The following is a 12253-nucleotide window of genomic DNA, read 5'->3' on the forward strand; positions in this document are numbered from 1 at the left end:
ATTACAGTTGACAAAACAAAGACATATACATCAAATACAACACACTGTATGTGGACAAGTACAATTCTTCCACCGAGTCCCCTACATACAGTCACACAATAACTATACACTGACAATTACACGCTTACTAGTCAAACAAGCAATAATAACATGGTGCGCCTACGTATCTATCATAACCAAACAATTAACCATAAATTTCATCAAAAATTAAAACTGTCACTGAAAGTGATAAATACCCCCAACCAAAACAGAAATAAATGAACCCAACCAGCAACCATCTTATTATATTCTTACTGATAACAAAATTATTAACATAACAATATATTACTCAACATTAAATAAATATGTACTGCCCACTGACATTCACATATACAGCTGTATATCATATCTCTTGTCGAATGCTCAAAATCTGAGAAAAATAAATATATCGGTAATTTCTGTGATTGTCAGTAAAAACGCTGTTGCTATGATAACAATGTATAACATGAGAAAAAATGAATTCTATGAATTAGTTGAATTCAGTTTTTATCTAGTTCCTTTATTGAACATGACCCCATATGATCTAGATTGATTTGTAATAGGTCAATCCAAGATCAACTAATCAATTATGCATAGATGCATTTCCCGGAACAAAATGCTCCATACATGAGGATTTGAGTGCATGCATTTTTTCAAGTTTTTTCTGAAGATTTCAAACATTGACCAATCATACTTTCAGATGTTCTAATTTATTAGTTTTAACTCCTTGTTAACAAAACTAGGAGTTGACATTTGATCAGTCTTTCATTTTGTAACTAAATTTTTGAAAAAAAAATTACATATGGGACATTGCGTGGAAATTGAATTGGAAATCTTCCTTAATAATAATAATGATAAACTGGCACTTAAAGCCTGCAAAAGTTGTCAAATTTCACTCCCAAATATGCATGTACGTATGCCTGAGAAATGTGTGGAATAAAGCTGTAATAACAAGATATTCGATGGTTAACGACGAAAATGTGAAATAATAACCAAAAAGGTTCACCGGAGTCGCAGTCTCAAAACTTCGGTCGGGGGTCAGGCTAAACTCGGATTCAGGGACAACTCGGCCTGGCTTTGACGGTGGGACGCGTTGTCCCTCTGGATTGTACAGCGTTGTACTATGGGAGTTGCCTGTAGCGCTTCGCATTCTGGCTGGTCAGTTATGGTCCAAGTTGATCTAAAGACGCTTAACTGAAAAGACAGGAAAGTACGCGCTAATCCTGTACAAAACAAATGGACAGCGCGCGGTCCTCAAGCGTACTATACGCACATCACCTGAGACGTGCTGTCTTTGAAGTTGTTTTGTTGTTTATCAAGCGTCTTGAATTGTCTTTTCAGTATGGCGATCACGAACTGCATGTAAATTGTCTGAAATAGGACCGAGGTTTCCCTGAGACCGAGTTAGTCTGGATCCTTCTGGAATAAAAGTCGGTATACCGACTCTTATTTTTGATCTCGAAATACTCCAAAACAACTCCTCATCCAGGCAAATCGCGTCAGCCAGGTAAGTTTCTTGGGAGACTCTTTCGATATATTGCAAGCAAATATAAAATGGTGCCAGATGGGTTCTCAAACCCTTACCAAAACTATGTTTTCCCTTTAAATAGCACATAATCAATTAAAAACTGCTTTATGCGCTTCACACACAGCTCTCCAATATCGTTACATTACAATAAAGATAAGTATGTCTTTAAGTTTCTCTTGAAAGATTCTGTTGATGTACATAGCCGTAAATGTGCTGGCAAACTATTCCACAGTTTGGAGCCACAAAAATTAAAGCTAGCATTTGCTCTTTTTGAAACAGCTCTTGGAGTATGTAAAGATGAAGTGTCTTCACCAGAGCACAATCTGTAATGTGGCCTGTGTGGTGTGGTGTGTGTGTACTTGTAGGCAATCAATGCAATGAAATTATTTTCTCAACAGGCAACCAGTGCAGTTGATTCCACAAAGGAGTAGCTCTGTCATGCTTCTTAACTTTGAATATAGTCTATGCAGCGCGATTTTGAATGCGCCACAACCCCTCAAAATCTGTTTTGTTGACATTAACTTACAGAGAGTGTGAGTAATCCAGCCTTCTGAGCACAAGGGATTGGATAGCATGCGTACAGGCCTCGTTTGTAAGCATCTTTCTTATCCTGCAAATATTATACAGATGAAAATTGAGAGATTTACAGAGTGCAGTTACCTGATCAGACATAGATAAAGAAGAGTCATTGTAGACACCAAGAAGCTTAACGGAATTGGAGGGGACAATGAAAGTATTACCGACAGACACCGCCACCCTTTGTGGAAGATGATGACTGGGTTTGGGTGAAACAAGTAACAATGCCTCTGTTTTTGCATCATTCAACTGTAACTTGTTCATCACCATCCACTGATTTACATCACGAATGCACCTTTCAATTGTTGATACTGCATGGTGTGAACTATCTGCACATTTAGGATCAAAGCTAGAATACATTTGAATATCATCAGCATAAATGTGAAACTGAATATTGTGATTCCTGATAATATCACCCAGCGATTTGACATGCAATGTGAAAAGCATGGGTCCAATTACAGACCCCTGAGGCACGCCATATTCTAATGAATACTTATCTGACCTTTCACTCCCAACATAAACTCAAAATTAAAATTCCTTTAACATAAATACATGGTGGATGGTCAACTTAGCCCTTGTCTGAAGGACATGTGTAACTTATGGCTCTTCTATTAGTGGAAAAAGGAGCAAAGAAAATGGGATTCCATCTGGATTCAAACCCGAGACCTCCAGATTGGTAGCCCAGTGCTCTACCGACTGAGCTATAGAAAGCCCTAGTTCAGTGTTCGTTCCAGAAACCGTAAATTCTCAGTGCTTGAATGGTCAGAAGCTGTAGCAGTGTGTTTGTGTGTGACACACATACATGTACACACTTGAACCTGGCATAAACCCGAAGGATAATTCAACTTGGGGATAAATGTGAGGGATCACTGTAGTGATGCAGCTTTTTGAGTATGTAACAAACGCAAACAGAAAAACTGACCAGAATGATTATTATTTATTAGTGGAAAAAGTAGCAAAGAAAATGGGATTCCATCAGGATTCGAACCCAACCCAAGACCTCCGGATTGCTATCCCGGTGCTCTACCAACTATGGCTCTTCTGAATACAATAAATCTTGCTTTAAAAGTTGACATCGGGTATTAGTCGACAACTCACTCAATTCGACATGGCAAAATAGTCCTGACAACTCGCTTAAGTCGATGCGGCAAAAAAGTCCCAATTTTTCCCTTTGTAATTCCTTGAAAATTTCCTCGTTTTAGTCGACTTTTTTAAGTTAACAACTCACGTAAGTCGACATGAGTTTCAGTGCCAACTGAGCTGAAATATGTGTTAATAATTTTTACTCAAATTCTTATTGCCATACTCTGAAAAAAGAACTGTTTTCCCGCTTTGATTCATAGCATTACCACTCGCTAATTCGCTGTACGGCGCAGTAGCAATTGCGCCATGCCTCCGTTGTCTTGTACGCCTGAATATAAAGGGCATACATTTTTACATTACTACTACCCAAGGTAGTTCACTTTCTCCCTCTCCCTCTCCCTCTCCCTCTCTCTCTCTCTTTGAGTGTTTGTGTCTGTGTGTATTGTATTGTGCTGCTGAGGTGATTATATCAGCGTGATTTATGGTGCACACATGGAGCTAAAGCTGCATTGTCCAATGAAAGTCTAGTGGAAAATTGTTCTTGAACACATTTTTCTTGCATTTTTATCATGTTTGAAATTACACTCATTGAACTGTACACTTGCCTTCTCAGCTAAGTCAAGAACATTATTATGTGTCGTGATAATAGTGCATGCAGTCTTGTCAAATAACCATATATCTCACCTCTTCTCTGCACTCTCTTTATTTGTTCAGTTACATGCAGTTTGCAGGGATATGTTTTTTATGGGTGATGCTCATTAATATTCCAAAACTTTCTTCATCCGAAAATGCAAGAAGGTTCAATCGCTGTTCTGAGGATTCGCTATTCTCAAAACACACAAATTTTGTAAACCTAAATCCTAGTAGGCCTAGATGCTTGTCATCCACACATGAAATAGGCCCCCCCCCCCCTTCGTTAATCTGAATATATGTGATGTTAATTATTCGGAAGTGTGGGATTAGAACTCTGGGCCTGTTTCTTGCAACTTTGTGTTTAGATGCAACTCAGAAAATCAAATGCAAGTCTATCAAATCACATGCAATGTTGTATTCAAACGCATGAGCGTTGCACTGGGAAAAGACTTGCATTTTTGCCAACAAAACTAGAAACACAACTCTTAAAAGCAATACAAGTGCATTGGGGAAAAGATCCCATTTGATTTTGTATGCAAATATCAAATGCAACTTTCGCCGTGACCGAACTTAGCAGGGGAAAGACATTGTAACATTTACACGTCTCAAACTACCAAATCGCAATGCAGCTTAATGAAATATCTGTGAAAAAGTTTTCACAAAGTGTTACAGTTCATTATGTCGAAGGTTTAAATGTCAGTCCAAAGTTTCATTGGCCCAAAAGTGGAATGAGGCTTGTTCTTCCAAAGGGTAGTAAATCCGAAAATAAGATGTTGTCGGATGAACTAACTTTCCTTTTTTTTTTCAGAGCGGTAATGCTGCAAATCGGAGGGCGAGATCAATTCTTTTTCAAAATATAAATGGCAATAGAAATTTGGGCAAATGATATGGTGACTTTTAATAGGAGAGGCAGTGATAATCATTTCTACAAAATTATACTAAATTAAATGCAAGACTTTCAGCAACACACTTGAATTTAAACCACAAAGTTGCATGCGATTTAGGGAATTTGCATTTGATTTTTCAAGTTGAGTTTAGTTGAGTTGAGTAAATGTTCTAGAAACAGACCCAGGTTTCCAATCCTACTCTCCAAAATCTCTTGAGAGATTTTGCAATTGGTGCATATACCATCACTAATGAGCTCATGATTTGTGCATGAATTAAAATATGATCGTTGCAAAGATACAGTAGGCATGTTTCGACGGCAAAAGGAATAAAATTTTGATTATGATCCGCATCACGATCCAAATCTTACTCTGTAGAGGAGAAATTATTTTCATTTATAAGTCGACAAAATGTGGACTTATGCATGAGACGACTTTTGCGTATGTCAACATGTTTTACTCAGTCCTGATTATGTTGACTTATGTGAGATTGGCTGTAGAAAGGTTAGAAGGAAAGCTCTATAATAAGATCATACATTTTTGAGAAAAGGAGAAGAAGAAGTAGCTTTCTCTCTTATTGTTAATATCAGACTTTGCTTTGAACCACACTTTTGCGAATTTGAGCTGATGGCTTGTATGGCATCTTGAAACTTTCATGAATTGCTAACACAAATGAATTATTAGTATATTGCAAGTACTAGTAATAAAGGAAATTTTTTGAACTTTCTTATGCATTATACGTTAGCAAATCCTCACACTTTGCTAAATTTGTGAAAGTTTTATACAAACCAACCTTTCTGGTTTTACAGTAGCCTCTTTATTTTGTATGACTTAACATGCAATATATGATATGTTGATAAAGCCATTGCAATTATTCCACGTTTAAAACTTTACCTGTCTATGAAATATATTTGTTCAACTGGAATGGAATTTTAAGTGCCATTATTAATATACAGCTAACTCTTCAGAACTGAATTATGAATATAGTTACGTATGAGGCAGATGCAGAATTATTTTCAAACATGAATGTTAATTAGATAATCTTTTGTTTATTTGTTTCAGCTTTTATTGGGTTTCTGAATCAGGGATGTGACTACACCTTAAAATTTCTAGCTGTGTAATTGGGTGCATGTTGAATTAGTTTCATGAATGCAATTGCTCATTGGGGACAACTGTTCAATATGAATCATATTTTTTTACTCAGATTAACAGCAACAAAACATGCTTCCTCTTTAAGGTTGAAAATCCTTGAATGTCCCATATATGTAAAGTGTGCAATATATCTTGGACTTGCCCTTTAAAAAACTGGTATTTTATAAGAATATCTGATCCTCTTTTTAAGTAATGAGACTCATTTTTCATCAGATAATCATTCAACTGAGTTCAGAATAAAGGATAGTGGGTGTGCTTGCAAAATGTACTTTTCTTTCAAGTGCTTAGAAAAATCAATACTGTAAAACGAGGAATGTTTGGGTGCATTTTAATTTCACGAATTTCGCAAGCACGAAGAATCGCTAAATTAAAATGCACGCGAAAGTTCTTGTCTACACTATATGCATTGAATACCAGTGGCAGTTCGTGAAAATTTCATGCTGCAAAAAAGGCTGTTGGCTCCAATTCGCGAAAAATTCATGCCGCGAATATATCATGTTGTACAGTACTCTTATAGATTAAGTTTCAATTTCAATGTGTTCACAAATTCTGTGTATCATTTGTTTTCCTTTTTCAGAAATCAATGAGTGTGCCAGTTCACCATGTTTGCATGCTGGGACGTGCCTTGACCAAGTCGGCCACTACGATTGTTATTGTGCCCGTGGCTGGACAGGTACCAACTGTGAAACACGTGAGTAGGAGCTCTAATATGTGTGTGTACCATTCTTCTCTCAATGCAACCAGAATATTTCCCTTGAATCACACATAATGATGAAGCATACAGACAAGTTTGATTCTACTTGAAATAAACAAGTACTGATAGATTTAGCACGGGTGAAAAAATTATGATAACAATGTTATCTTGTAAAAATTGTCTCAATGGGCAAAAGGGTTGTATATACAAAGAGACATAATTATGGATTTTTCTTACCTCTTATATGCCTAATTTATGCATATTACCCCTAAGCACTGAAGTTTTGTCAAATATCGAATTATTACCTCCGCCAAGGGAGGAGGTTATGTTTTTGTTACCGTTGGTTTGTATGTTCGTTTGTTAGTTAGTTTGTCCATGTGCAAAATAACTCAAAAAGTAGTTAATGGATTTGGATGAAACTTGCAGGAAAGGTTTAGAATGATACAAGTAACAGATGATTAAATTTTGGTAGTGATCTGAGAATTTGGGGGGAATTTATGAAGGAGTTTTGATATTTTGGCAGGTAGGGTCAGTTCAGGCTGCGCGTATTTGAGGTTTGCATGCACGCACTAAAGTGCGTGCTCTAGTTTCTGCTGGGGTGAGGTGCGCCGCGCAGCTGAGGGTTTTATGACGTTACAAAGGCTTCTATATTGGGAAATCGGGCGATTTTTCAGCATATACCTATGGTTGGAAATTACTGCTCTCTATGGAAGAGCCCAAAGAGCTTTTCCCCAGTGGTGGAGAGGAGAAAAATCTCTTTGGGAAGAGCAAGCTCTTCGGTGGAAAGTAGCTGCTTGGTGGAGGTCTGCGCTCTCAGAGTGCTTTTTTTGTTTTATTATATGCAACCCTCTGCAGTCATCTTCATAATGTTCAACCAAGTTGTTATTTCCAATCTGGAACAGTTCTTTAAGGACCTATTTTATTGCTGCGGACATTGCTGCAATAGCTGCACTTGATCTGTTGTGACCACTTGGGCAACTCAAGAAACAAAAAATCCTTGTGCTCTCACCAAGGTGACTCTGGGGCTGTTTGAGGCATCTCCAGACAAGGTGATAAACAACATTGGTTTCTAGTCGAGTCCCCACTGGAACCATCTTCTTAACATTCTCTATCATCATTGCTGTCTCATCATCCACAAACTGTGCTGAAGCTGCCTCGTTTAACCACAAATGTAGAAATGCCCAAGAGGCCAATAATATACATGTATACATGTAGAACTCCACATATCAAACATTATTTGCATTAATGTGAGGGCAAGGAGAAATTAGTGCAATTTAGCATTGATTTAGACCCATCCTTTCTATAAACATGAATTTGACTGAATATGGAAAAGCACACAGAGAAACTAACACCTTCTATATTCTTGGAATTCTTATATTAGCCTTGTTCACTCTTTTTCACTCTTGTTCAGCTGCTATTCGCGAAATTAAAGACGGGCAAAAATATTGGCTCTGATCCCAATATGAATGTGAGGCACATGTATACATTTCGCCTTTCAATTTAGGATTCCACGATCGGGAATTTAACCACTCGCGAAATCGTTGGGAAGTCTCGATTCGTAAATTTTAGACTAGTTAAATATATGGTGTATACAGCACATAAAGTTGACTTGTCATTGTACACCAGTGACTCTTCAGTTGAATGTTTTATCGAATCAAGCACTGAACCAGGACAGGTCTGAGTTATTGAAGCAAACAGGTAGTTTATAGACAGTGTGTTCATTGTAACATCTCCATGATTGATGTGTGCCGGTGTCTAATGCAAGAGTGCATTTGCAATCAGGAAAGCCCTTCTAATGTACTGAAGCTACAATGTCAATATCTCTGTGATAAACATAAATTGTGCATCCTGATGTTCAAACTACATGTATGTGATATGCCTAAAAAGTGTGCAGGAGCCATGTTTTGGGGTTGTCCATCTCTCTGGTTATCCATACCACTTATTGTTCATGATGAAAGAAGAACCACTCTGTGGATTTTACTGGCAGACATATGCTAATTAAATTTGTGGCAAAATTTCCCAAGGCCAGAGGTCACTGAACTTTGACAGAAATGACATTTTCAGCTTTGACATGCACTAGGAAGAGATGTTTTTTAGATAGATTAAAACTGGAAACTGATATCTATAGGCAGAGGGTCAATCCTTATGGTTAGTGGTCAAGATCACTGAACTGCATCAAAATTTCAATAAATTGCAGAATGCAGTGCTTGCCTGAGAAAACGGTAGGTGTCCCAGTTTAATTCTTAACTTTTTATTAATTGTTTTGATTAGTGCATTTACATGTACTTTTTAATTGGCTATATGTAGAGTGTACTGCTGAGCTTGTCATCCTAGAATACATAGAATCAAAGTGACTCACAGCATGTGTGACCGCGCATCATAAAATCAACAAAAAGTCGCACACCCTGATCTTACATGAGGACCCAAAATATGTGAAATGTATCAATGTAGTCAATCTTGAGTTTTTTATATTTTCTGAAAGAGAAATTCTTCTACATTGTTCTAAAGTTTTGGATCATAAAACAAATGGGAAATGGTGTTTTTAGCAGTTTTTCTCTATTTCTTTGTAGAATAGTGGGATTATGTATGTCTTAGAGGCCTCTTTCCAGTTCTTAAAAATCCTTGACACAGTCTTCACTTTTTTATGTTTTCTGAAAGAGAAATTCTTCTACATTATTCTAAAGTTTTGAATCATAAAACAAATGGGAAATTGTGTTTTTAGCAGTTTTTCTATATTTCTTTGTAGAATAGTGGGATTACATACGTCTTAGAGGCCCCTTTCCATTTCTTAACAATCCTTGACACAGTCTTCACTTTCAACTCCAATAATTTTTGAAAAGATGATGCTGCTGCTTTGAAAGTATTTGTCATGGATAGAATGTGCTGATAAAGCTTACACAATTTAAGCTTAATTTGATAATCCTTCATTGTTGCTACATAAAATGGTATTTTTACATCCTTTTCTTTTTTGTCCCATTGCACAGTAAGCACGGCTTGGTAAGATTGAGCACTTGAATAGACCATATAACTTTGGAGCCTCTTTTTAGCTCACCTGAGCCAAAGGCTCAAGTGAGCTATTGCGATCGCCCTTCGTCTGGCGTCTGTCGTGCGTCGTGCGTCGTCTGTCGTGCGTCGTGCGCCGTCCGTCGTGCGTCATGCGTCGTGCGTCGTGCGTAAACTTTTTACATTTTCATCTTCTTCTTGAAAACCCCAGGACTGATTTTCATCAAACTTGGCAGGTAGCATCCCTAGGGGGTTAGGAACTCAATTTGTTAAAATGGGCACCATGCCCCACCCAGGGGGCCCCCAGAGGGGCCCAAACCCCCCAAAATTAAGGAATCTGTAAAAATCTTCTTCTCTAGAACCAGAAGTGATAGAGCTAAGTTAATACTATGAGTTAGTACATTGATGACTGTAGTTTCAAGTTTGTTCATGGCAGGATCAGGGGTGCCCCCCTTGGGACCCAGAGGAGGGGTCCTAATGGGGCCTAAATTGTACATTTTTATCTTCTTCTTTAGAACCCCATGACCCATTTTCACCAAACTTGGCAGGTAGCATCCCTAAAGGGTTAGGATCTCAATTTTTTAAAATGGGCACCATGCCCCACCAAGGGGGGGGGGGGGGGGGGGGTGGCCCAAACCCCCAAAATGAAGGAATCTTTAAAAATCTTCTCTAGAATCAGAAGTTATAGAGCTAAGATAATACTATGAGTGAGTACATTAATGACTGTAGTTTTGAGTTTGCTCATAGGAGATCCAGGGGTGCCCCTCTTGGGGGCAGGGGTGGGGGGGGGGGGGTGGTTGGGAAGGTCCAAATGGGGGCCTGAATTGTACATTTTCATCTTCTTCCTGAAAACCTCATGATGGATTTTGGTCAAACTTGGCAGGTAGCATCCCTAGGGGGTCAGGATCTAAATTTATCAAAATGGGCACCATGCCCCACCCAGAGGGCCCCAGGGGGCCCCAATCCCCAATGATTAAGGAATCTAAAAAAATTTGGGCCCTTATTGTACATTTTCATCTTCTACTTGAGAATGCCTGGTCAAAATTTGGTAGAGCTGTTAATAATTTAGATTAGTGACTACGTGAAAGGTGAACTTGCGATACTCAGGTGAGCGCTAGACCCGCGGGTCTCTTGTCTCGTTACCACACTTTTCCAGAGTTTGTGCTTTCTTTCCAACATTTAGATAGGTTAGGAGAGTCCATATTGCACTTGAGTTATGCATCATTTTAAGGGCATAAAGTCTGCTCTTTCAGAATTTGCCCGTAACTAAAAATCCATCTCTGGCAACGTTTTGTTGGTTTTGTGATGCAGGTGACATGTGCTGTCCGCTGTTGTGTATCTGAATCATTCTGATCCTTATTGCTTGATTTGTAATTTTTCCTGTTGCAGCGCGGAATGTGTGTGAAACACTGCCATGTCTGAATGGAGCAACTTGTGTGGATTTCCAGACATTTGGTATTTGCCTCTGCCCCACTGGTTACAGTGGCATTATTTGTCAAAATGGTAAGTCAGTGACTGTTTTGCCCACAATCAGATAACATTTCACCTGACTTGCATACAGTTGTAGATCTTAAACTACTTCAGATAATGTGAAAATCACAACTGAGTTTATTTCCTGCAAATATTTTTGTTACTAGATAGGAGATAAAATATAGGTTACGTATGACTGCTTATTTGCTTCCTGTTTTATACTACGGTCTCGAATCAGGTGCTTATCAGGATGAGTTTTTCATGAGTTTTGTGTGCTCATAAATGAGAACAGTTTTTTTTTTATCACTTTTATTTTTTAGGAAGCAGTTGTTTCAATCATACTTTGAGATTTGAGTGCTGCCATCACCATCTTTTGTTAGTTGACCACACATTGTTGCTTTTAATTTTTACTTATAAATTTCAAGATCATTCTCCTCAGGATAATTATCCTATACAACATCAATGCGTGCTTAGTCTCCCTAGTCATTTGTGCCTCCAGAAAAAGAACTGTTGTTAAAAAAAAAAAAAAATAGAAGAACCTTCAGCTTGTCTATACCTAATCTGTTCAGATATTGCCATTGAAGGACTCTAATGATCACATGTAGTGAACTGCAGCTAAAATGCTGGTCTGACATGGATTGAGGAGCGTGATTTCCTGCAGTATAAGATTCGGCCATTACCTTGTCAAAAAAAAAAAAATTGTGAAAGTGATAACAATTTGTTGGTGAAGGAAACATGCAAACAACTTGCCTGAGCAGACTTGCTTCTTTTGATTTCCCTCTCCATGGCCCCTTTTATCCCCTACTCAGATCACTCTGATCTTTACCCCACTCTATAGCCATGATTCCGTGAATGATTTTTTTTTGGGGGGGGGGGGGGTGGTGGGACACTGCAAGAAACCACAAAACATCTGCTGGCAGCCAGGTGTCTCTTGTATTAAATGTGAAGCAAAGTGTTCAAAATGAAGAATAAGAAAAACGATAGTTGACAAAAGCGCCGGAACACCTTTAGTTGTCTGTTTTGTTTTGTTTGTTTGTTTTTTTTTTTGGGGGGGGGGGGGCAAAATCTCGATGGGGGCACATTTATGTGACAGTGTGAGATCCTCGGCAATGGAGCAAAGTGAGGGGGATACCCCCTCCCACGGTAGGGGCTTTTTGTAAAAACAGAGTATAAAAGTCACGTTTATAGAACATAAAAAAAAAATCTAGGGAA

At 38.3% G+C, this 12253-nt stretch overlaps 1 protein-coding gene across 1 annotated transcript in view; it reads left to right on the forward strand.

Moving 5' to 3' along the window:
• Window positions 1–12253, forward strand: part of LOC140236470 (uncharacterized) — a 180883-nt gene that overhangs the window by 33327 nt on the left and 135303 nt on the right. Inside the window, exons 5-6 of the mRNA XM_072316394.1 lie at window positions 6452–6565; window positions 10961–11074. Of these exons, the coding sequence (XP_072172495.1) occupies window positions 6452–6565; window positions 10961–11074 (228 nt within the window). The remainder of the gene's footprint in view (window positions 1–6451; window positions 6566–10960; window positions 11075–12253) is intronic.

This window comes from Diadema setosum, chromosome 13 (assembly GCF_964275005.1).
Source record: "Diadema setosum chromosome 13, eeDiaSeto1, whole genome shotgun sequence".
In the NCBI taxonomy this organism is placed as follows: Eukaryota; Metazoa; Echinodermata; class Echinoidea; order Diadematoida; family Diadematidae; genus Diadema; species Diadema setosum.